This window comes from Bidens hawaiensis, unplaced genomic scaffold (genome assembly GCF_021521415.1).
Source record: "Bidens hawaiensis isolate Kalapana, Puna unplaced genomic scaffold, B.hawaiensis_p1.1 tig00023403_1, whole genome shotgun sequence".
Classification (NCBI taxonomy): Eukaryota; Viridiplantae; Streptophyta; class Magnoliopsida; order Asterales; family Asteraceae; genus Bidens; species Bidens hawaiensis.
The window spans coordinates 99,570-125,551 of NW_027493669.1; the positions used below are offsets into that span (position 1 = coordinate 99,570).

At 35.7% G+C, this 25,982-nt stretch overlaps 1 protein-coding gene across 1 annotated transcript; it reads right to left on the reverse strand.

The window, feature by feature from the left end:
- Positions 1-256: 256 nt before the first annotated feature.
- LOC143567428 (paired amphipathic helix protein Sin3-like 4) lies at positions 257-18,332 on the reverse strand. The gene is made up of 19 exons (XM_077053853.1): positions 18,237-18,332; positions 18,098-18,170; positions 15,140-15,301; positions 14,869-15,055; positions 14,127-14,225; positions 13,699-14,053; positions 13,474-13,610; positions 12,645-12,720; positions 11,339-11,460; positions 11,112-11,266; positions 10,891-11,015; positions 9,574-9,828; positions 4,391-4,986; positions 4,210-4,304; positions 3,074-3,212; positions 2,842-2,991; positions 2,180-2,355; positions 748-859; positions 257-661 (listed from the first exon to the last, which is right to left on the reverse strand). Exons 1-19 carry the CDS (start codon positions 18,259-18,261, stop codon positions 470-472), a joined length of 3,231 nt encoding a protein of 1,076 aa, XP_076909968.1. The 5' UTR covers positions 18,262-18,332; the 3' UTR covers positions 257-469.
- Between the last annotated feature and the right edge of the window lie 7,650 nt (positions 18,333-25,982).

The following is a 25,982-nucleotide window of genomic DNA, read 5'->3' on the forward strand; positions in this document are numbered from 1 at the left end:
CTGTTGTTCATGTTGTCAACAAAGCATATCTTTTGGAGTGGGGTAACTTCGTTTCTGTTTTCGTTCTCTCAAACGTAGTAACGTAATATGTTTGGTTTTGACGTGGATAAACGAGTTGGGACAATCGGGCAAATATTATCTGATACCATATTCGTCCCAAACCTACAAAATCTTTAAATCTAATCACATACCCGGATACCATCCCAAATATTTTTTGTCACCTCTATCAGGCAAACAAATGAGCATTTCACAATCCGTTTTTAGGTATAAAATGACTCGTAAAAGGTAAATGTTGCACAAACGTAATAAGAGATAAACATCAAAACATGGTTCCTACCGTATTTTTTCTAATTTAAATACAATTATGATTATTTCTAAAACTGGATTATGAACTAACAAGTAATTATCAAAGATAACTCGTTGGTCAAAGTCAAACTGAGCAAGAGACATTTGTTGCTATGCAAGTACCTCATCCAATTGCTTGTCGTGGTTCCATGGATTGAAGCCTAGACAACAGAAGCTTCTCTAACTTCAATGCTTTTAGAGAACGACCATTCGAAACAGTAGCATGTTCAAGAGATGGGCCCGACCCGGCCCGACTACTGACTCGTTTTCTGCCCATTTGCACCATTGAATCCGATGTACCCATGACATAATATACCTGTCATATATGATTGCAAAATCTATTATGGGACATCCAAGAAAGTAATGTGATTATTATTACACAAAAGGAATAATGAATGTTACTTTATGCGTAAATGGGGCTATCTTGAACTCGAGCCCATTTACAATATGAAATTTTTCCATGGCCTTTGCCATTGCCGAGTCAACGTCATCACATGCATATTTCCGCTTATTCCTAAAAACGAAAGAACAAAATTATATAAACCCACATTTATATTTCCAGTATCTAGGGTCATATACTAGTAAATCCTAATAATAACACTAATAACTATAAATAACAGCATTAAACTATAAATTAAAAATTACAGAAAACGGCCTTAATGTTTATATGTAATCTACAGGTTTCATCCTTTATCTTCAAAAAGCACGCCGAACATCCTTTATGTAAACTTTTTGTAACAGATTTCGTCCTTTAAACTAACGTTTGTTGGTTTTCATTGTTCATACCAAATTGCTCTCACCTGCTATGACTCAATGATGAAAGCTAATGGACGTTAGTCTAAAGGACAAAATCTGTAGCAAAAAACTTATGCCCTGTTTGGTTGGATGGAATTCAAGGGATTTCAATGGAATTGGAATTTAAATTTCATCCCTTAGTGTGTTTGGTTGGTTAACAAAAGGATTTGGAATTGGAATTCATTCAAACCAAATCACACAAATGAAGGAATTCAGATTCCTTCACTACTTTGAAGGATTTCATGGGATTGTGTGTGAATACCATAAATAACCCTCGACCTCTACCAACAGATCCAAACCGTTCGCCGCACTAATCAGCACTACCACCCACTGCCAACCAACACAGGTCGCCCGCCACCGCCGTTGTCGCAGCCCCTCCCGCCACCGCCGTTGTCGCAGCCCCTCCCGCCACCGCCGATGGCAAACGCCCGTTGTAGACATCACTGACAATTTCTCCTGCCACCACCACCAACAACAACGAAATTCCGGCCACCTCCTCCAACATAATTCCGGTGATGGATCTGCCACATGATTTCAGATCTATCACGTTTTTCAAATCAAATATTCATGCAACAACCGATTATGAGAAGAGAGAAAAGAAAGAGATACGTTGAAGTGAGAGGGGTAGATGTTGTGACCGCCGGAGGCGGTTGTTGCCGGAGACGGTGGTTGGGCTTGAGAGATGAAGAAGAGTGTGTTGGTTACTTGAGAATATAACTCAGGCCCTTTTTTCACTCATATATTAATTTGGGGGCAAATGTGTCTTTTTGAGCTATTTTATAATTTCAATTCCATTAAAAAAGTTATAACCAAACACATCAAGGATTTGCAAAGGGATTTTAAACTCCAATTCAAATTCCAATTCAAATTCAAATTCAAATTCCAATTCCAATTCCAAAACAATCCATGAACCAAACGCCCCCTTAGCATAAAGGATGTTCAGCGAGTTTTTCAAAGATAACAGACAAAACCTGCAAGTACATGTAAACATAAAGGACGTTTTATGTAATTTTGTCAACTGCAAATGACAACCACATACCTCTTTAAGAAGATTCGGTGCTTCTTTTTCCTAGGATTAACCGAAAGGAGTTGGATGTTTAGATATGCTGAAAAACTTGGGTCCATCAAAGAAGCCGGTGGTTCAGACTTTTCATATCCGAAGTTTATTATTTGTATCGTTAACCGGGTTTGTCTATGCATTTCTGGGATAGGTGACTGCAACAAAAACAATGCTTGTTAAACCAGACTATCAGGTAGAAGTAACTTTTAAAACGGGCCAAACGGGTAGGCTGTAAAGCAGCGAACCGTCCGGCTGGAAGTTCGTTCGTTTAATAAATAAACGAACATGAACAAGGAATTCTGTTCGATCAATTAAATGAATGAACATAAACAGAGGTCATATTCGTTCAATTGTGTTCCTAAATGTTCGGTAACGTGTTCATGAACGTTTGTCGTTTACGTTCGTTTATGTTTGTTTGCATTCGTTTATGAAATTAGCGAACGAACATGAACAAACTCATTTCCTTAATAAATGAACACGCAAAAAAAATTTTATTCGGTGTGTGTTCGTGAACCATTTGTCCAGTAAATTCTTCACAAACGAACACGAACAAGGTCTAGTTTGGTTTAATTACAGCCCTAAAAACAGGATTAATGAATAAACCTCCTAAATTACGTATATAAAAAAATTAGACTACTCACACAGTCGAACCGGAAGATCTTGGAGTCGTTAACAATAACGCTCGCGTTTGCGTTGTAAAGTTCGTCTGCGAATCCATTCTTCCTTAAACTCTCATATGCATGCAGATCAAGCAGCTTGTTATTAACTTCATCCATGGTGATGGCTAGTAGCTGTGGAAGTGTTAGTCAATGGTCAAACTGGGAACAATATATGTAACTGAAAACAATAACTACGGAGAAATGATGGTGTTACCAATTTTGTCAGCTTGTCAATTAGCTTGTCCAATGTGAAGACAGGAAACGACCAGGTGCCGAGAACAGCCCGGCATTCATCCTCATATTTTGCACTATCAATAGCACCATCAAGAAAACTATAGAGTAGATCTAAGAATCTGTGTACAAGATAATAAGAATGATCATTGAGGGTAAAACGGTAAATAGTATGGATGTAAACGAACCAAATGCTAAGTGAACTGTTCGTTTAGTTAAACGGGCGAACATGAACACATGTTGCGTTCGTTCATTATGCTCATGAACTTCATTTACGTAATTCACTTAAATTTTTAGGCCCATCACAACTTAGTCAATTTCATGATTTTCCTGGGGAATTTAGTCTACCTTTAATAAATTTTTAGGCTCAACAAATTTATGCCCTTTTATGTTCACGTCTGTTCATTTAAAACTCGTTTACGTCCGTCTGTTTAGTTTGTTCTTTTGCATTCATTAATAATATATTCGTTTATATTTTTTAGGCCCGTTATAATTTACTAGTTGAATAACTTTTTAGGCCCAATACATTGTTGTTTGCATTTAATTTTAATTATTAGCTCAGTTATGTTTGTTCATTTACATTCGTGAACCGTTTGTTTATACTGTTAACAAACGGCATTTAAAATAAACATGTTCATTTTTTTTAACAAACGAACACGAACAAGAAAACCCTGCTCGTTTAATTCTTCGTGATTGATCGTCTGTTAGGTTAAAGCTAAACGAACGAACACAAACACAAACACGTTCATTTTCTTGGCAAACGAACACGAACAAGAAAACCCCATTGGTTTAATTGTTTGTGTTCGATCGTTTGTTCGGTTGAAGTTAAGCGAACGAACAAGAACAAACTTTTTTCTTAACAAACGAATGCGAACAAGAAAAACCCGTTCGTTTAATTGGTCATGTTCGATCGTTTGTTCAGTTAAAAGTTAAACGAACACGAACACACATTTTCTTAACGAACAACACGAACAAGAAAACCCCATTCGTTTAATTGTTCGTGCTCAACCGTTTGGTTCAGTTACAGTTAAACAAAATAACAGTAACATGCCGCATTCCTGTTCATTCGTTCGGTTCGTTTTACAGGTAAGTAGACTTCAATTGAAATAGTTAAAACACCTAGCATATGAATCATTAGGTGTTGTATCATTTGAGCCCCTCCATCTTTCAACCAGAGACTTTTCCTTTGCTTCCTCTAGCCTTGAGTATAATATCTATATTTAAAAACTAAATTTAATAAAAACTAAATTAATAAACAAAAATAATTATACCAATATTTAGCATAAAACACAATCTTTACTTGATGAAGTCTGAAGAAAACATAAAAGTCATCGTTTCCATAAAAGACCCTAGATTTTCTGTTATTATCAACTTCTGCAGAAACATGCAGCATTACCGGCTTCGCTCTTTCCAACAAATCTTCAACCGGATAAACATCGTCACCAACCGCATACGCCACATCATCACTCTCTCCATTATTATCATGATCGCCATCAGGAGATAGATCCTCTTCATCACCAGATTCACTTCCTGAATCATCACCATTTTCAAAAGCAAAACCATTCTCTTTAACACCACCATTAGCTAAATGTACACCTGTAATGATACGATTGGCTGATTTTGCAGCAGTTTGGTGTGAAGACCGAGGAGGAACACCGAGCATAGGCTCCACAAAAGTGGTCCAAATCTTTACAGCTTTAGTAATTTGTTCGGGTGAACTCGTTTGTGCAATTGCATATTTCATAACCTGATATAAATCTTCATGTATATCCAAATCAGAATATTTAAATTCTTGATGTGGAATATTGTTTTGCTTTTTTCCGGGTCCGATACATTGACGGATGTTATCTTCTATAGATTTTTCTTCACTCATTTCCTTAATTTCAGCCAACAAAGCTGCAATAATAATATAAAATCATGAATAATATACTATCTATAAAAAAGAAAGGGGTACTTTGATATATACCCTATAAAACTTGTCTAAGTGTATATGCTTCTAAAATAATCAAAATATCATATATATTATATGTATATAGTCTTAAGAGAAGTACTTGGAATTTGAGAACTTTTGATTACCATTTTGGTCCATTCATTTCCCTTCAAGAAATTTTTTTTTTAATTCTTTACAAAAAAAAGGACTTTTTGAGAATTTTTTTTTTTTTTTGGAATTTGTACGTGTACAATGAATTGAAAAATATGTGTGTATACGTGTTTAAAATTGAAAAATAACTATTATACATATATTGTACAAATAAACAAAATTAACAAATTATGTGGTTGGATGCATACAAATTAACAAATTATGTAAATGGAGAGGAAAATGATAATGTACATATATGTACAATTAAGAGAATGATAATCTACATATATACACAATTAAAAGAAATGATAATGTACATATATATTCATAATGCAACCTATGCAGTTAATGCGGTAAAAAAAGCGAATATCGGTCAAGGATATCGGTAATTTTATATACCTGTATAAAAATGTAAACATATATAATATTAATAGTAACATCAAAAGTCAACACTCAAAAATGTCAATATTTGTAACATGATCTAATTGTAAGCCATGAAATCTTCCTCCAAGTCCACATCAATCAAGGCATCTAAAATATCGGTTAAATATCAGTCATATCGCCGATATTATAGGTACCGATATTTGAACCGATATATAGCTTGGGGACCGATAAATGTCAATACTCAAAAAATGTCAATATTAATAGTAATATCAAAAGTTAACATGATCTAATTGTAAGCCATGAAATCTTCCTCCAAGTCCACATCAATCAAGGCATCTAAAATATCGGTTAAATATCAGTCATATCGCCGATATTATAGGTACCGATATTTTGCTTGGGGACCGATAACCGATATATCATCGACATCCGATACCGATATATCACCGATATCCCACCGATATATCGCCGGTATTTTTAGCATGGTATGTAACTGGAGATTAAATGATAATGTACATGCATGTACAAACTAAAAAAGAAACTCGAAAATTTCCGTTTTTTGACCAAAAACAATGCTTGAAGGGAATTAAGTGGTCCAATATAGGGATGTTCAACGGGATGGAACCGTCAGAACCGGAACCGAAAATGACTGAAAAATAAAACCGGAACCAAACCCTTCATAGTAAACCGGTTTGGTTCCAAAACCACTAAAATCAGTTCTCGCCTAATCGTTTTTGAGGCAGAACTGATTCTGTCGGTTATGTAATCAAATGGGGATGTGCAAACTTAGCAAATTGCCCCAATAAAAAACTAAAATTAAATCAAACCAACAAAAAGTAGCAACATTTATACTTCAAAATTCCTGCCATCCAAATTAAAAGTAGCAACAATTAAAGGTTTCAATCCATAATTTTTCGGTAAAAATTGGAATATTAATATGAAACATGACTTCTCATTTGTTAACTTATTATATCTTCTTGCTTGTGAAAAACGTTACGATCGATAAATACCTGCTCATTATAGAAGAAGTTAGAAACAAAAAAAGAAAATAAATACATGTTCATTATAGAAGCAACTAAGCCAAGAATGGAAGACTTGCAATCGACCGGTCTTTGCTAACAGTTGCAAGAGAAGATTAGGGTTTAATAAGGTTCCAAGAGAACGTTAGGGGGTTTGTTTAAAGTTGTCGATCGCGTCTGTTGGTCTTTGGCTTGTGAATCAGAAAGGTGGTATATGCAAAGCCATTAAACAATAGAGACTAAAGTTATTTTGAATTTTAATATTCGGTTCTTCGGTTCCACATCTTGAGCCTTTGGTTTTACCAGGAACCATTTAATACAAACCGAGAACTGGAACCGTAAGATAACACACTTGGCGGTTCTGATACACCAGTTCAGTTCCAGTTCTCGCGGTTCCGAACCATTTCTGGCCCGCCCCTATCCAAAATGGTTCTCAAGGGTTCTCATACAATTCTAATCCTACACACACACACACACATATATATACATACACATTTTAACATAATTCATAAAAGCAAATCAGAATATGGCCATTTTAACCTTACCTTTCTTAGAACTTTTGAAGTTCCATTTAACCCATTTTCATCGCATCTTTTATAGTGCTTTTTTTTTCCATTTTACAGCAAATATTTGGCTGTTTTCCATTTGACTCAATTTTCGCCAAACCAAATCGGAATCAGAAAGTCAGTAAAAAGATCAGTAATAAACACTGTAAAAAATGAAGTAAAAGACGAAAAAACAGTAAAATGTGGAGTAAAAAGATGGATAAAAAAGTAACCGTTACAAAAAAAAACATTTTTTTAATCAAGCAAATTGGAAAAAGCAATAATAAACTTCATTGTAAAAAAAGAAAAGAGAGGGTAAAAATGAAAACTTGAAGTTTTAAAAAAACATTAAGAGTTGTTATGATATTTTTAATATATTAGAGAGATATATAAGATATTTATAATCTGGTTTGAATATATTTGATATTTTGCAAGTTTTGCTGGGATATTATATATATATATATATAGGGATAGGTTATTGTAAAAAGACAATGTTTCCTATAGGAATGGTAAGAATAATTATGGGCCATTAGATAAGCGGATCCAAGGGTTGAGATTTAAAATTACCAAAAACCGACATAGTTTCCTAGAATTACTCTTTCACTATTATAACCAACATAGTTTCCTAGAATTATTCTTTTACCATAGGTTTTAATGCCAAATGTCAAAAATATATTGGTTCTTACCATTTTTAGGAAACTCTTTATTCTTATTTGAACCCTTTTCTATATATATATATATATCTATATATATATATATATATAGAAAAGGGTTTAAATAAGAATAAGATGTTTCCTAAGATAATAAGAACCATTAGAAAAATCACATGTGGCTTTACTTTTAACTTGCATTAAAGGGTAGTTAGGTAATTTTCTCTTTGCATTTTATTATATTAAAAAATAAGAATAATTGCTTATGAATTACGATCAAAGGGATTATTGTCTTTATAGTATTTATGAATTATTAATAAATCTGATTAATATAGTTAAAATCCATGCCTTCAATCATCCATTTCAATTGACTTTAGAATCTTTGTAACTGTTCAACGATGACATACACTAATTTACGTTATAAATTTTCATTTCAAATTAATCATTTTTTCAATCAAACTAGTTATCAGCGAATGACATGGGTAGTGGGTTGGTAATTAATTAATAAGAATTAATTGTTTTATCACACACCAATTTACTTTGTGAAGATCTGGGCGTTTTATATCAACTTTAGATCTCCACCATTAAATCCTAGATCTAAGGGTTCATGTTTATTCCTACTCTTCTTAGGAAACACTCTATTCTTACAATAACCCCACCCTATATATATATATATATATAGGATTAGTATCATTTGAAAACTCTTAAATTATTTAAGAACTTGAAGGAACTCTTAATAACTAACGTTTTTTATAAAAAATTTTGTATGTTAATGTTATTTAAGTGTAGTTTTATCACTTTTGACATCTATATTTACGATTACAATTATGAAAATTAGTTTTTTTACGCATATCTATGTTTTTTTTACACATATGTAAATTTTTATCACATAAATTTTACACGTGTATAACTTGTGATTTATATATGTAATCAAAATTTTTTTATAAATATGATAAAACAAGTATCAAATAATGTTAATATATAAAAAAAGTTAAAAAAATATTAGGTTTTTAAGAGTTCCTAAAAGTTCTTAACTTTTTTTGAGTTCTCAAATGAAACTAACCCTATATATATATATATATACACAAATCATTCTTAACATGAAAGCGGTGAGAATCAATTTGCTGTTATTATTAGGATTGTTTTTATAACTGTTTGCTGTTATTTTTTGTTCTTATTTGCTGATTTTCGATTATGAGACGTTATAAGTATTTGCTGATTTACATTTTGTTGCTATTATTAAGTTTTTTTATTATGCTGTTATAAGTACTTGCTCTTATTATTTTGTTAATAATTTTGATTCTTTTGCTGTTATTATTAGGGTTTTTTCTTTGTTATTATACAACATTGCTTATGTAGATTGATATTGTTTCCTACGTTCTCATTTTAGGTAGATTGATATTGTTTCCTACGTTCTCATGTTAAGATCATTTTGTACATGAAACTTCCCCTATATATATATATATATGGGAGGGTTATAGTAAAAAAAAGTAGTTTTCTAGGAAGACTAAGAATAAATCATAACCATTGGATCATGCTAATCAATGGTTGAGATTTAAAATTACCAAAAACCGACATAGTTTCCTAGAATTATTCTTTTACCATAGGTTTTAATGCCAAATGTTAAAAATCTATTGGTTCTTACCATTCCTAGAAAACTCTTTATTCTTATTTGAACCCTTTTCTATATATATATATATATATATATATATATATATATATATATATATATATATTTTTTTATCAAGTTTTGTAGGGATATATATGAAATTATCCATAAATGAATGTTAAATGAAGTGTTAGTTCACCTTTAGCGCTCAAGCTCTTTGAATCTTGTTGTTTGAAATAAAAGCTGCGATGATCAAGTGATTTGTGGTAGTTTTTAGCATAAATTTCGGCCCAGACTTTCTTATTATCAGCACGACACCGAAGCCACTCTTCTTGTTTCTGCTTCAAACGGGTTAATATTACTGGTAAAGCAAGAGATGCATTTTTTCTTAAAACATCCATCACGTCATGCCCGTGATCACCGTACAAGCGTCCAATGCATTTCAAATGAATAGCTGCATTACACAAAAAAAATCAGCCAAGAATTATTCGTGTCGTGTTCAGGTCAACCCATTTTATGTTCGTTTACAAATATGACTAATACCTAATGACTTGGTAGCAATTTAAACAGCTGATTACTCATTCATATGAAGCATTTTTTCTGATTTCTGTTATTTTAATTGTTTGTGCATTTCTCTTGTTCCAAAACAAACTTGTGTACTTAGAATAAGCGAAAGAGGATAATTGGAAAATGAGCGGTTACCACAAACAAAATAGCAACCCGCTTTTTCACAGGTCATGTTCGGGTTGACTGGTTTTATGTTCATTTATGAATTGAGTAATACCTAGTGACTTAGCAACATTTAAAACGGTTAATTGCTCTAAGTCATATGAAACATTTTTGTAGTTTTGCGTATTTATCTTCCATTCCCGATCAACAAATTTGTTTATTTAAAATAAGTAAATGAGGATAATCAGAGAACGTGCAGTTAGAACTAACAAAATAACACTGTTGGAAGTGAAGAGTATATAAAAAGGTTCAAAGGGAAAACAAATTCACTTTTTGAAGTTGAGTTATACAAAATATTGAAAATCAAAATATTCAACTCTTAACTTTAAACACTTATCATCTCTGAAATCAAAATATTAACTTCTATAAAAACTCAAAAACATGTTATCAGGTCAACCCACTTTTAACGGGCCATGTTCGAGTTGACCTATTTAAGAAAACGGGTCATGTTAGGCGACTCAAAACCTGTTTTTTTCTGTCACGAGTTTGAGTCGTGTCAGGAATTGGGCCTCTAGTTTATAGCAGAGTGGATCTATTTGGGTTATGTTTTATCTCCCAATGGTCAAATGGGTCAATAAAAAACGTAGATTAACGGAAGCGGGTATTTTTAATCAGTAAAATCTGATAAGTTGAGTCTATTCAAGAAACTTTATTTTTATATAATATTACAAACTATGTGATCATATTTGACACGCTAAATATTTAGAATTGTTGAGATTTTTGGAAAAAAAAAGTAACAAAATTACCCATTTTTGCCACGTGCACATGTTATTAATCAGCTTCTCACCTGTGAAGTCTTCAATATTAACTGCATTGTCGGTCTTGCCCGAGTTATCATTAATCCTGTCCAATAATTCTTCGACACGTTTGGCTGTTACGTTTACAGATTCTACTAACATGTCCAGTTCAAATCTGAAATATACAAACCAAAAGCAATTTATGAAAGTTTTATGGCAAAATAAGATAAATAAACACTTAATGATGTTATGATTCAAAGAAATTTCTAACCTGTCATCTTCACACCGAAACAAGCTTTCTTCATATTGATTCTTACGCATGTGTTTGAAAGAATAATCCTCACTGCCAGATGTAACCGACACCCAATGATCATTCAACACCTCATAACCAATCTTTGTTCTTTGACTAGCTGAAGGAATTGGGTACTGTATCAAGAAGCACCAATTTTTAAAAAATAATAATATAAAAACAAGCATTCTTTATGTAAAATTTCATACATCTTTTGGCAGAAGTCTGTAACTTGGAGTGCAACATTCACAGTCAGAAAGATCAAGTTCTTGAATTGATTTTGCAAGATATTTTTCCTTGCTGGAAATTGAAGATGGTTTAGATCCCGATTCTGCCAAAAGTCGAAGTAAAAGTCAAGCTACAGTGATAAATAAAAAATTTAGCAATGAAGGGCCTTCATGTAAATCTAGGCCTGTAAACGAACCGAACGTTCGGGAACTATTCGTGAACCGTTCGGCGGGAAGTTCGTTTATGTTCGTTTATTTAATAAACGAACAAACATGAACAAAAAATTTGTGTTCGTTTAATTAAACAAACGAACATGAACACATGTTCCGTTCGTTCATTTATGTTCATGAACGTTCGTTTATGTTCATTTATGTTTGTTTATTTCTGTGTTTATGTATTAATAGAACATAATTAAATATTATCTAGATAGGTAATCTGATTAAAGGTTTTTATATTTGTTAATTTGCGTTCATTTAAGTGTTTTCATTTAAGTTCATTTATGTTTGTTTGTGTTCATTTATATTTGTTCATTTATGTTCGTTTATCTTTGTTCAGTTATGTTCGTTTAGATTTTAAACAAACGAACACAAATGTCCCTTTTTATATAAACGAACATGAACATAAATATTTGTTCGATTAAGTGTCCGTGTTCTTTTAAAGTTAAATGAACGAACACAGGCATGCCTTTGTTCGTGTTCATTTGATTTGTTTACAGGCTTTCATTATTCACATTGACTAATACATTGGTCTCAAATCTATAGGCTCTGTCGATTTTATTTGTGTTCGTTTGTGTTCATGAACCGTTCGTGAACACATTAATTTCGTTAATGAACGAACACGAACGTAAAATCTCGTTCGGTAAGTGTTAGTGAACCGTTCGTGAACACATTATTTTCTTAACGAACGAACATGAACAAGGCCTTGTTCGTGTTCGTTTGGTTCGTTTACAGCCCTATGTAAATCAGCATTGAGATATAGCGACATGCAAAAACACATGTATAGTTCAGTAACTCATTGAGAAAAAGCTATATGTGTAAATACATTATTATTAGATAAAGATCTTAGAGTTAAATACAGTTTCAATCCATGTGGTTTGACCCAAAAGACTAAAATGCCCTTCTATATGAAACTAATGAACCAAAAAGGCCCCAAAAAAACTATTGGAATAGTTTGTTATTTGGGTCAAACCACGGGGACTAAAACTGTATTTAACTCAAGATCTTATTAACTAATAGAGGAAAATAAGTTACTAGTAGCAAGTAAATAAGAACTTTTATTAATAATTACTTGTTGTTTCACTGCGGTCTATGAATTCATTGACTTCTTCCACAAGATCCACATATGCTCCAAGCAAATTATTTACCTAACAAGTGAAAAAAATGCTTTAAATTCACCAAATCGTTCAAAATACCATCAAACATAAGCACACAAATTGAATGAATAAAAGTAACAAAGAGACATAGGCCTGTAAATGAACCGAATGTTCAGTGAACCGTTTGGCAAAAAGTTCGTCTGCATTTGTTTACTTAAAAAATGAGCGAACATGAGCAAAATTTTTTGTTCATTTAGTTAAATGGACGAGCATGAACACATGACTCATTCGTTCATTGACGGCCGTTTATGTTTGTCCGTTTACATTAATTTATGTTCAGTAGTTAAGTTTTAAGTTCATTCGTTTACGTTCATTTACATTTTTAGGGCCCAATACAATTTAGTCTAGTTTTATGAAATTGATATATCACCCATTGCAATTTAGTATAGTTTTAGTCTACTTTTAGTTGGTGTTCCCTCGATTATGTTTGTTCATGTATGTTCAACCATGTTCATTCATGAACGTTCGTTTATACTATATACAAACGAGCATGCTCATTTTCTTAGCGAACGAACACAAACAAACAAGAAAACCAGGTTCATTTATATGTCCATGTTCAGTCGTTTTCGGTTAAAGTTAAACAAACGAACAAGAACACGAACATTCCCAGTTCTTGTTCGTTTACAAGCCTAATTAGCATTTAGCAACATGTTAAAAAGACAATTAATTGCTTAAATTCTGCCAAAAGCGACACACATCCACACTAAACATAATTAAAGATATATAACAACGTAAAATATTTACCAGTGACTGCAGTTGTGGTCGAGTAATAGTTTCTGTGCAATACTGTTCAATACACTTCAGAAACGCCTGATAATCTTCTGAGTTACTCAATCTTTCCTTTACTTTCTCACGAAGCCGAAGCATTTGACCATGCAAATCTACCCAACATTAGAAAAAAAGGTTTGATAATGATAGGAAATAACATAAAGTTTCATTATTTTTTTTTCTGAAGTAGAAGATAAATACCTTGATGAAACAGTTCAGCTACAGTGTCCTCAAGAGTACAATCTTTGTCATCCGGATTATGGTCTTTGAGTTCTGTGTCTTCTGATGTGTCGGTTTCTTTATCAGCCCCAACACATCCTTTTTCATGAACTGGATCAGTCCGGTCAATGTTGACTTTGCTTTCAACATAAGTTTTAACTGCCTTTTTAGACTGAACAGGTCTCGGTGTGACAGCTGGCGAGCTCCTGTTGTCATGTACAGAGTCATTGTTGCTACTAGAGTGACCAGAATGATTAGATCCTGCTGCTGAAGAATCAGGAAAAAAGTTTGTGAACTCGTTAAGCAAATCCTGTTGATCGTTAAGAAGTGCAGCAACCTGAAAATGATAGCGGTATAATGTACCAATTAAAAAACTACAAAAAAGAGTTGTTAAAAACTAAATATAATACCTCTTCGTGGACTTCCTTGATGGGTTTATTTTCTTTTTTGAACTTATTCAAAGTATCAAGAAAATATTTGTATGCATGGTCTTGGCCTTGAAATCTCATCTGCAAGCAAAAACTCTTGTAAGATGAAGAGTTTCAAATGGAAACTAAGGTTTACCCTCTCAAACCACGTTTTCCTTAAATAGTTAGAGCAAAGGGGGTTTAATAGGCTTGTAAACGAACCGAACGGACACGAACAATTAAATGAAAGGATTTTCTTATTCGTGTTCGTTTGTTAAGAAAATAGCTCGTTCGCGTTCGTTTATGTTTGTTCATTCACAGTATAAACAAACAATTCACGAACGAACATTATTGGCCTAAAAAGTTACTAAAACAACACTAAATTGTAACAGGTCTAAAATTTTAAATGAATGTATTAACAGACATAAACGAACGAACTTAAACAAAAGTAAACTAACGAACATAAATGAGCATAAACAAACGAACATAAATGAACTTAAACAAACAAACATAAACGAACGTTCATGAGCATAAATGAACTTAAACAAACAAGCATAAACGATCGTTCATGAGCATAAATGAACAAATGAGACACGTGTCCTGTGCCCATGTTCCTTTGTTATCTAAATAAACGAACTTCCAGTCAAACGGTTCATGAATAGTTCACCGAATGTTTGGTCCGTTTACATGTCTAGAGCTTAAACTAGTAGCTTGATGGTACCATTTCCAATAATGATATTATTACCTTTATTTTGTTTACAAATACAATCGCTTCTTCTAAATCCAATGGCTTCTTAACATTATGTTGTACATTCTCGCGTGGGAGTGTGATCTCAAATCCATTTGGAAGAAAGGGATTGAAACCCAAAATTAGCTCCCGATTCCCATCAAACAATTCTTTAACTCTTTCTACGACACCTGTGGTGTCAAGTCTAAGAAAATATATAATAACTGTAATCAAGAACGCGTTTCCACATAATGAAAACATGAAAACTGAAACAACACCTTAGCCAAACCTTTGCGCCTTGAAATCATTCATGACTTTAAGAAACTCATCATATTTTTCCTTTTTGTCTTGAAATGCATCTTTAACTTTCTGAAGATATGTAATGACGTCATTTGTTGTCAACTTCTGTGAGCTGCCTTTTGCATTCATTGGGGATTCCCTATGCCTAGAGCTTCATTGAAGAAGATAAATTGAACAAATCAAAACATTTAAAGAAATATTATCAAACAAGTCTTGAATAGGGCTGTCATTTTTATCCGCAACCCGAAACCTTACCCTTAAAACTATTAACCCGGCCTGAAAGTATCCATACTCATGAAACCCCCCGAATCTAACAAACCCAATCCCGACCCGTACCAATTTGAGTCGAGTACTGAGTACTTTTTAATTAGATTCGGGTAAACCCGAATAACCTATTTGACCTAGTCATCCATAATAAATGTTATTATATCGCCAATTCCAATATCTACGGTAACATAGTCTACCATGATTCCAACATTCCCACCCCATTGAATCAATTACTATTCCAAAAACTTTAATTCCACCAATTACTCAAGAGATATGGCTATTTATTCAATCAATCAATCAAGTGTCAAGATTGAATACGTTTATGCTTGATTTTTTTTTTAACTATTATTGGAGTTTTTTTAATTTCACTTGTGTTAAGGATTGTGTATTTTGGTTTATGTGGCTTGTTATTCGTTTATGGAAGTTAAATTTTGACGATGATATTTTTGCTTAAATTTTAGCATACGCATATTTTTAGTTTTCTAGGTCAGATACTCGAAACCTAATTAACCCATACGCATAAAACCCGAACCCAAATAACCCGAACCCGAAGAACCCGGGGGAGATTAGGGTCGGGTATGAGTACTAGAAATAAATTTCTCAACCCCGAGAAACCCGAAAGTACAACCCAAATAACACCCCTAGTCTTGAATGGCAAGGCATCTCAAACAGACATCATTAACATTCATTAATCTGCAGAGGGGGTTAGATCATAAAGCAACTTAACGAAAAAATGCCCTAATTCAAAGCCTTACACTACAAAATCAAATTTAACCTAAATTCATAAGATTTTTAATTTAAATTTGATTATTGACAAGGATCTATACTTCTCTTGTAAGTTATAACTTATAACCCTAATTGAACAAACCAAAACATTTAAAGAAAACTAATCCTATAAGTCATTAAAATTCATCAATCTGCAGAGGCAATTAGAATGCTAGATCATCAAGCCACTTAAGCCCTAATTCAAAAACAAACCACTACAAAATTAAATTTAACCTAAATTCATATAATTAACAAAATTCAAATATTGACAAGGATTTGTACTTTTCTTGTAATTTATAACCCTAATTGAACAAATCAAAACATTTAAAGAAAAATAAATCCAGCAAGTCATTAAAATTCATCAATGATCAATGATCAATCTGCAGAGGCGGTTAGAATGCTAGATCATCAAGCCACTTAACAAAAGAAGCCCTAATTCAAAACCAAATTTAACATAAGTTCATATAATTAACAAAATTCAAATATTGAAAAGGATCTATACTTTTCTTAATGAGTAATAACCTAACTGAAAACCAGTGCATCTACATCCAACAAACACCAAATCTCCCTAAACAACTTTACATAAATCCACCTGATAATATCATAATCACACACATTTTCCAAACAAATACATCTACAGATACTTACTGTTCAGAAGCAAACGGCCGCTTTATTTGAGGACTGCTATACACATTATCAAGTCACTTAACAAAAGAATGCCCTAATTCAAAGACTTACACCAAAAAATCAAATTTAACCTAAATTCAGATTATTAATTTAAATTTGATTATTGATTTAAATTCGTATGATTAACTAAACTTTTGTTACAAGTCATAACCCTAACCGAACAACAGTGCATCTACATCCAACAAACACCAAATCTCCCTAAACAACTTAACATAAATCCACCTGATAAACATCATAATCACACATTTTCCAAACAAATACATCTACAGATACTTACTGTTCAGAAGCAAACGACCACTTTATTTGAGGACTGCTATACGCATTATCAAGTAACTTAACAAAAGAATGCCCTAATTCAAAGACTTACACAAATCAAATTTAACCTAAATTCAGATTATTAATTTAAATTTGATTATTGATTTAAACTCATATGATTAACTAAACTTTTGTCATAAGTCATAACCCTAACCGAACAACAGTGCATCTACATCCAACAAACACCAAATCTCCCTAAACAACTTAACATAAATCCACCTGATAAACATCATAATCACACTCATTTTCCAAACAAATACATCTACAGATACTGTTCAGAAGCAAACGGCCGCTTTATTTGAGGACTGCTATACGCATTATCAAGTAACTTAACAAAAGAATGCCCTAATTCAAAGACTTACACCACAAAATCAAATTTAACCTAAATTCAGATTATTAATTTAAATTTGATTATTGATTTAAACTCATATGATTAACTAAACTTTTGTCATAAGTCATAACCCTAACCGAACAACAGTACATCTACATCCAACAAACACCTAATCTCCCTAAACAACTTTACATAAATCCACCTGATAAACATCATAATCACACACATTTTCCACACAAATACATCTACAGATACTTACTGTTCAGAAGCAAACAGCGCTTTATTTAAGGACTGCTATACGCATTATCAAGTAACTTAACAAAAGAATGCCCTAATTCAAAGACTAACACCACAAAATCAAATTTAACCTAAACTCAGATTATTAATTTAAATTTGATTATTGATTTAAATTCGTATGATTAACTAAACTTTTGTTATAAGTCATAACCCTAACCGAACAACAGTACATCTGCATCCAACAAACACCTAATCTCCCTAAGCATAACATAAATCACATACACGTATTCATTCATCAACAACAAAATCCACCTGATAAACATCATAATCACACACAATACTCACTGTTCAGAAACAAATGGCCGCTTAATTTGAGGACTGCTGTACGCACCATCTTCATCTCTAGACCGCTTCGTTCCTTCAAATCAACACAATTGACAATGAAAACCTAAAACAACAGCAATTAACAAAACCTAATTCAAACCTGTAAACAGATCACCGTCAACCATGGCGTAAGCAATTGAGCTTAAGCATCAACAGAAGTAGCAGCTAACAATGCAACAACAGCAGCAAATCGAATACACGGAATTATTAGTATACTCTTCCAGAAGATCTTCAAACTCGGCATTGAACTGTAACTGATTTTGCTCAGCAGAAGAAGCGTATAATCTGTGTTTCAATTCAATGTATTGATTTACTTACAGAGGAGATATAGATACAGGAGTTTCTGTACGTATAGGTGTATAATAATATTATTATTGTTATTATATATATGTGTGTGTAAATACACACAGTGTGTGTGTAACAAAGAAGAAAGAGGAGAGAGCAAATAGACGGATAGTGACGGTAATTTGACGACGGCTTTATTTTATGTTTAATGAACCGGATGACCGGCAACCGGTGCTACCCGTAACTTTTATACGCTTGCTAGGACAAAAGTAGGGATAGCAAGTTACCAACGGGTCGGGTATTGCTAATCTCATACCCATATCCGATTATAAATTTCAGTCCTATATCTGGCCCATTACCCGTCGGATATGTGTCGGGTAATTACCCGTTGGGCATCGGGTATACCCATTAGACTGTAAAAGAAATTCATTAGGATTTTTAAGTAGATTTTTTTACAATTATAGTTATCATATATATTTTTATTTATATATGAACGGCTACAAACTAAAATGTCACATACTAGCATTGTTATCCGTGCGTTGCGACGATTTTTACATGGTTACAAATTTCGTATTTTATTTGTAATAATTAGGTTTACATCAAGTTTGGCACATTTAAAATTGTTTTAACAGTATAACCAACATTTGAATGGAAAATCTAAAGTTAAAAGTATAGGTGCACCGTGCACATCTTCCTTTTCCTTGGTTTGCAAAAATGTGACAGCTAATATATTTAGCGAAAGGTTGAACATATATCTAAAACATTGCATATTAGAAGTTTATTAGAAGTTTTATGAAAAACAAATACTTACAATTAGTTATAGAAATAAATTAATAATTAATTTAAGTTTAAACGATGAGAATTATTGCTTTTTATATATATTTGTATATATGATACGATGTGTTATAAAATTCACAAAAAAAAAGTTATATTTTCTATTTCTTCTACTATTTGATACAAATTATAATATAAATTAATGTAAAGCTCAATATGTAAGGCTATAAAAAGTTCCTTTAATTAAAATGTTAATTAATAGGTTTGGATGTGAGCCTGAGGAAACAATTGAACAAACTATAACGAAAAAAAGCAACACATGAGTAAAAGAATTAGGAAATAGGGTTTAACTCGACAACAACAAAAAAAGTTTTAATTGAATATTAAACTTGGTGAAGTCACCACAAACCCACCATCTTCTTCATCTCTCCACCACCGTTCTTTGTTTTTACCGCCGATCCTACAAGTTGTAATAAATGTAATGCTCAATATGTAAAGGTTATAAAAAGTTCCTTTAATTAAAATGTTAATTAACATTGTTAGGATTTGAACTTGAGGGAACAATTGAAAAAACTATAACAAAAAGAGCAACACAATAGGGTTTGATTGAACAAAAACAAAAGGTTTAATTGAATATTAAACTTGGTGACGTTATCACAAACCCACCATCTTCTTCTTCGTCTCTCCACCACCGTCTCTTTGTTTTTACCGCCGATCCTTGCAATGAGTGTGTTCTTTTAAACCAACCATTACATGTGTTGTGTTAAAATCCATTGTTGATTATTTTTTTATTATTATTCTTATGATCTGTGTCTTCTTCTTGTGAAGTATGCATTTGCATGATCAATTTAATCAAGAAAACAATGAAAATTTTATTAAACAATAAGCAGTAAGCCAGTAACTCAAATTCTCTTTTGCATACGCATGAAGGGTGCAGTGGAGATCAACAAATGCAATTCTAAACCATTTTAGTAATGATATGCACGCATATAATAATAATCTATTTATATATGAGTTGCATTTTACTAATAAGATACAACCGTAAGAATAATACTATTAACAATCAAAATCACATAGATAATAATTGATCAACACAGAATACGATGATTACATAAATCGTAATGGACAAAGAGAAATTAATTTGGTGATATCACCACAAACTCATAGAATATTTCATAAAGCACACGATGATACTAATTTTTTTATGATTGTATTTGATTTCTATATTACAGAACGTCATAGAATATTGGTAATTTAAAAACAAAAATTGAAACTGGCGTTAAACCGTGCGAGGCAGAGAATATGAGGAAATAACCGCCGGAAATGGTAAAGAAGGAAATTAAAATGAGCGAGAGAGGTTTTATAGATATGAAGCAAAAATAGGGAAGAGATTATGACGGCGGTCGGAAGAGTCGGTTGGAGAGTTCTAACCTTATATACATTATACATCATAACCCCAATTGGTATTATCAAATAATTCAATTATATTCTATGGGTTATTGATAAATTGTGTAGATAAAATTAAATAATAAATAATGTTATATTGATATATGGCAGCGGTAGTGATAAAAATGAAATAATATATATTTTTTTTAAATCATAGGGTGGTAATAAAAGATGGCAACCAATTCTAAATGTAGTAAAGATAATTACATCTATATAAACGTTATCATAAATAAATAATAATACTAAAACTTTTATATAACTTTATATATAAACTTGATAACATATAAAACATAAACAATACTTTTTAATACATATCTTAAATGCAAAAGGTTAAAAAAATGAAATTAATAATAAAAAATTTTTGGGTATATAGTTCGGGTAAACGGGTATGTCTTTTCGGGTAATCGGGTCGGGTACCACCAAATCCCATTACCCGGCCCGTATCCGCAAAAAATTTTTAAAACTAATCCCATACCCGGCCCAATATTGGTCGGGCTTCGAGTATACCCGTCCCGAATGCTTCGAGTTTCGGGTATACCCGTCGGGTTCGGGTTATTTTGCCATCCCTAGACAAAAGTTATACTCTTGTCTTGTGAGTTTTTGAGGGTTGGTTTATAAATGTTTACACTTTCTGGTTAACATTTGAACTTTAACCCTAAATCATATTACCACTTCACTAAAATGAGAATGACATTTCCGCTAAACTATTACTTCCTTGTTAATGACCATTCTACCCCTTTTATTATAGTCGTTTACATTCTATTTTTATTTCTATTTTGATCGGCATCAACAATAAGTAAATGAACTTGAAGAAACGTGGATCTACTCACTGGTAGCAGATCTACTTTCCTCGGGTGTGATTATACTATTTCACCGATGGTTCGTCTGGATCAATGTTCTTCCACCTATAAAACGAACAGCGCCGTTACTTACCCCTCAGAAAGGGACAGAGGGGTCCTCTTTGGGGTAACCCTCCGGCGTGAGAATAAGTATGTGTAGGAGAAGATAATAATGTGAGAGTAAGGGAATTGGGAGAGTATTGCTTAATTGCTGAATACTGTATGTTACTCTGTATGATTATGTGATTGTCTCTCTGTGTATGAGAAAATAACTGACTAGGGCTGCCTGTCAGTGAATGTAATTGAATATGCTTCAATGTGAATCAATGTGTCTGTAACTGTGTACGTTATGATGTATTTATAGTGCTAGGGTTCTCACTGATTGAGCTGAGATCAAATTAGGGTTTTGTTGGCCTCCTCCAATCGATTCGCGCCACGTGTCCCTGGAGACACCTGGTGCTTTTTCATTGGTTATGATCACGTGGTAACCCATGAGTCATGCTGAGCTGTCCACCTTTCATTTAGCAGCTGTCAACATCAGCATATCCTTATTCCTTAAAAAGATGCCTTCTGGAAAGTTGTCTGACGTGCACAATCAAGGTTGCCCTAATCCTGATTTGGATAAGGACGAGGTTGATTATGTGCACGTGTGATATGCGCCCATCCTGAGGATGCGCGAGGTCTTCTCTTTATTCTCACGCGCAGATATTTCATGCGCAGATGTGATACGCACAAGCATGTAATACGCGTCACGCGCGGTTGCCCCACGCGCAGCTGCGCCATGCGCAACTGTGATATGGGTGGGCATGTATGATGCGCGAGCATGTGATATGCGCCGCGCGCGGATGCGCCACGCACGATGTGATATGCATAAGCATATATGATGCGTGAGCATGTGATACGCGCGAGCATATGTGATGCATGAGCACATGTGATGCGTGAGCATATGTGATGCTTGAGCATATGTGATATGTGCAAGCATGTGATGCTTGAGCATAAGTTTTGGCTTTGTGCCTTGATAATATCTTTGATTTCTAATGTCTTGTATATATCTTGTGGGTTGACCCGCCCCGCTCGATGTTGAGGCGGGTACATACCTCTTCAAGCCCCCCCAGTCTAATGTGTGTCTTATCTCGCGCGAGCGCGGTAAGATAGATATTAGACTTACTGATCTGGTCTTTTAAAAGGGGTTTTGTCGTTTTTTTGGTTATTTCCATCGTTGCGCGAAGTTCTATCCATTTGGTTGAAACGAAGGGTCCAAACACGTGGTTAGTTGGTGGTGACGTGCGCCGTAAACGTGTCAGACGTTTCGTGTGCTCGAGGTGCTACAGTTGCCTTTCATGTCCCCTCGCACAGCTGTCTGGAACACGTGTCGTGCTCGCATTGGTTTGCACCTGCGAGTGGGGGCGCGTCTCTGCTCCGTGGCAGGTCGGTTACATTTTTATGTCCCCTCAACAGTGTTAGGGACACGTGCCGCGCCCTCGTTGGCTTGCACCTGCGAGTGGGGGCGCGTGAAATCCGATCAGTTGCCACATTTCTCTCTCCTGGGCCTATAAAAGCAGGCCCTTAGGAAATTTTTTATCTTCATCTTCATTGTTGCAAATTTTCGAATTCCTGCCTTTCACATTCTGATTTGAGTGTTTTGATTGTTTCGAATCCTCGATTATCTGCTGCTGCAGTTGTATGTCTGATAGTTCAGACTCCTCTAACCCCTCCATCACCTCTATTGCCTCCCGAAGACGCCGTGCGAAATCTGTGGTGATGTCGACATTGAAGCAGAAGGGCAAGGGGAAGAGGGTTGTTGAGACCACATCAGAGGAAGTAGGGAAGACCAAGGCCCCGAAAAGGTGGAATGAAATCCCCTGCAAATTGAGGCAGGCCGATCTCGACAGCCTCATCTCGTCACAGGGTTTTTCCGCCCTGTTTGGCTGCATGTTGCCTGGGGCCGGGCAAACGGCGGCGGACCCGCCTGCCGGCTACATTTCACTGTAAACCCATTTTTTCACCCACTGCAACCTTCGTCTTCCGATGACAAGGTTTGTAGGCGCGGTGTTACGTTTTTTCGGGATTCATATATCCCAAGTCCATCCGTTTGGACTTGTGCGCATGACTCATTTCGAGTTCATGTGCAAATCACAGCGCGAGGAGCCCACCCCTCGGCGCTTTCAATTTTTTTACAAGCCCAAGATCCAAGATTCTTGGATCTCCTTTATTCCTCGCAGTCAGAAGGTTAAATGCAGCACCGTATCATTCAAGAGCCTTCATGACTGGTCTGAGAGGTTCTTCTACATCAGGGCTGGTGTAATCCCCATCCGCATGACGATGCGCGCGATCGATTCTGCGCCCGCGGATGCGGATGTTATTAAGAACCCAACAGGCGCCTAGGTTAAGAAACTGACCACCGAACCATCCCCCGCCAAGAAAATTCGCAAGGAGGCGCTGGTAGGGGTCGGCATGAGTAAGCTGTGGACCGACAGCGCGCTTGAGCCCGTTATCCAAGTCGACGGGTTGTGTAAGTTTATTTCATTGCTTTATTTCTTTTTCTGCGCGAACATAATTCTTTTTGCTGATATCACTTGACTTGTTTTTGCGCAGTCACCAAGGATTATATCCACGCCGCTTATGATGATCAAGTGGAAGGTGGCTCCGTCGCGCTTGGCGCTGGGGAGGTGGGCTTCCCAGATCGCTTCGATGACATGTTCATCCCTGTCGATCTGGCATTTGACTTTGATAGCGACGCGCCTGGTAAGCCTTCGCACTTATGCTTATTCCTTTAGAACACCAAATTTTGCTAACACTTGTGTTGCATGTATTGTAGATGCGCTGGAGAACTACGAGCTGGAGCTCGCTGAGGAGGAGGAGGAGGAAGAGGAGGCGCCCCTACTAAAGCGCAAAGCTAAGGGGAAATCTGGCGCAGGGGGCAGTAAGAGACAAAAGAAAGATGACACCCATGTCGCTCATCCCCATGCTCAAACGAATGGACCTAAGGAAACCCAGGTGTTTACCACCAAGGGTTCTTTAGCTTCCCTGCCTGTGAAAGTGGGCAGACCTCCTGTCCACTTGAGGTATGGTGGCGTCACCTCCTCCGTTCGCGCGGCTGAAGAGAGAAGCAGTGCCGCGCCTGCGACAGGTATACTTTGCTTATCTTCATCTGATTGAATTATTATTAAACCTTTGCTCCTTTGAATGTTTGCAGGACCGGCGACGGTTGCAGATCAGCCGCAGGAGCCACAAGGTGCTGAGGCTGCGCCGGGGTCTGCTTCGAAGTCCCCCGTTCTACCCTCTGAGAAGGGTAGAATGAACTTTATGGCGATGTTCGCCGCGCGAACAGAATTGCGCCAAGGTATGTTTTGCACATTTGTCTTCTGAATTTTTTCTTTTGGATCCAGTCATAAACCAATTTTCCTTGTTGATTTGTTCATAGGAGTTGTAGCTGGCGTACAAGCTGCTGGTGACACTCCTGGCGCCGTTGGCGGCGCCGCTGGTTCTGGTCCTGCTCCTGCTAGTGCTGAGTCTCCCCTTATTGGGATTACAAAGGAGCAGGAAGCCGTATTGCGCGCCGAACTGGCGGCGTCGAGACCTCCCTCGCCTCCTCCTACACGCAGCCCTCCCCGCGAGACAGGTTTGGAGCCCTCCAGGTCGCAGGAGAAGAGGCCTATTGAAGAAGATGAGGAGGATGAGGGGGCTCAAGCTGAAGACTCCTTGGGAGACCGCGCCAGCCCTGCGATGCCACAAGAGTTCGCAGCGCAGACTTCTGGTGGGGCTGGCGCTGACTTTTCTGCTTCATCCCCGCAGGTATGTTTTAATTTGTTGCTCCGCTGCGTGTACCTCCATATAAGTATGTTTTATGACTTAGAACATTTCTTGTGTTTTGCAGGAAGGTGACCACGTTCACCGCCCGAGATGGAATATTAATGAAGACAGTTCCTTCCAATCCATGGGCGTATGCGAGGACTTCTGGGCTCATGCCGTGCCTCCTACTGAAAGGAGGTATCAGGAGGAGCGCACCCGCGCGGACTTGCTGAACGACCATATTTTCGCTGGGTCGGCTTTCTTTGCTGCTTCCCAAGAGCTTCGTCGCGATTATATTAAAGTACGCGATGCTCTTGTGGAAGCCCAGCGAGAGGCTAAGGTGGCTGCCTGGAACCTTTCTGATGCTCGCGCGCGAGCTGAGAAACTCCAGGCCGAGCTCAGCGAAAATCGAGCAAGTGCCAACACCGCCTTCATTAAGCGCGGGCATGAGCTCCAAGCTGCGCGGGAGAAGCAGCAGGTGGCGGAGGCCGAAGTTGCCAAGTACGCGCGGAGAGTGCGTGTCTTGGAACAGCAGGCGGAGGCGCGTGACCAAGCTATCGTCCAGAGTATCACTGAGAAATCCTCACTGGAGAGCGAGGTTGCGCGCCTGAAGAAGGAGTTGGCGGCCGCGCAGGCCGATAGAGATGAGGCCTTGGCGACGGCAGCATCCAGCCAGGAAGCACTTGATGCTGCGCAGGCGGAGAAAGAAA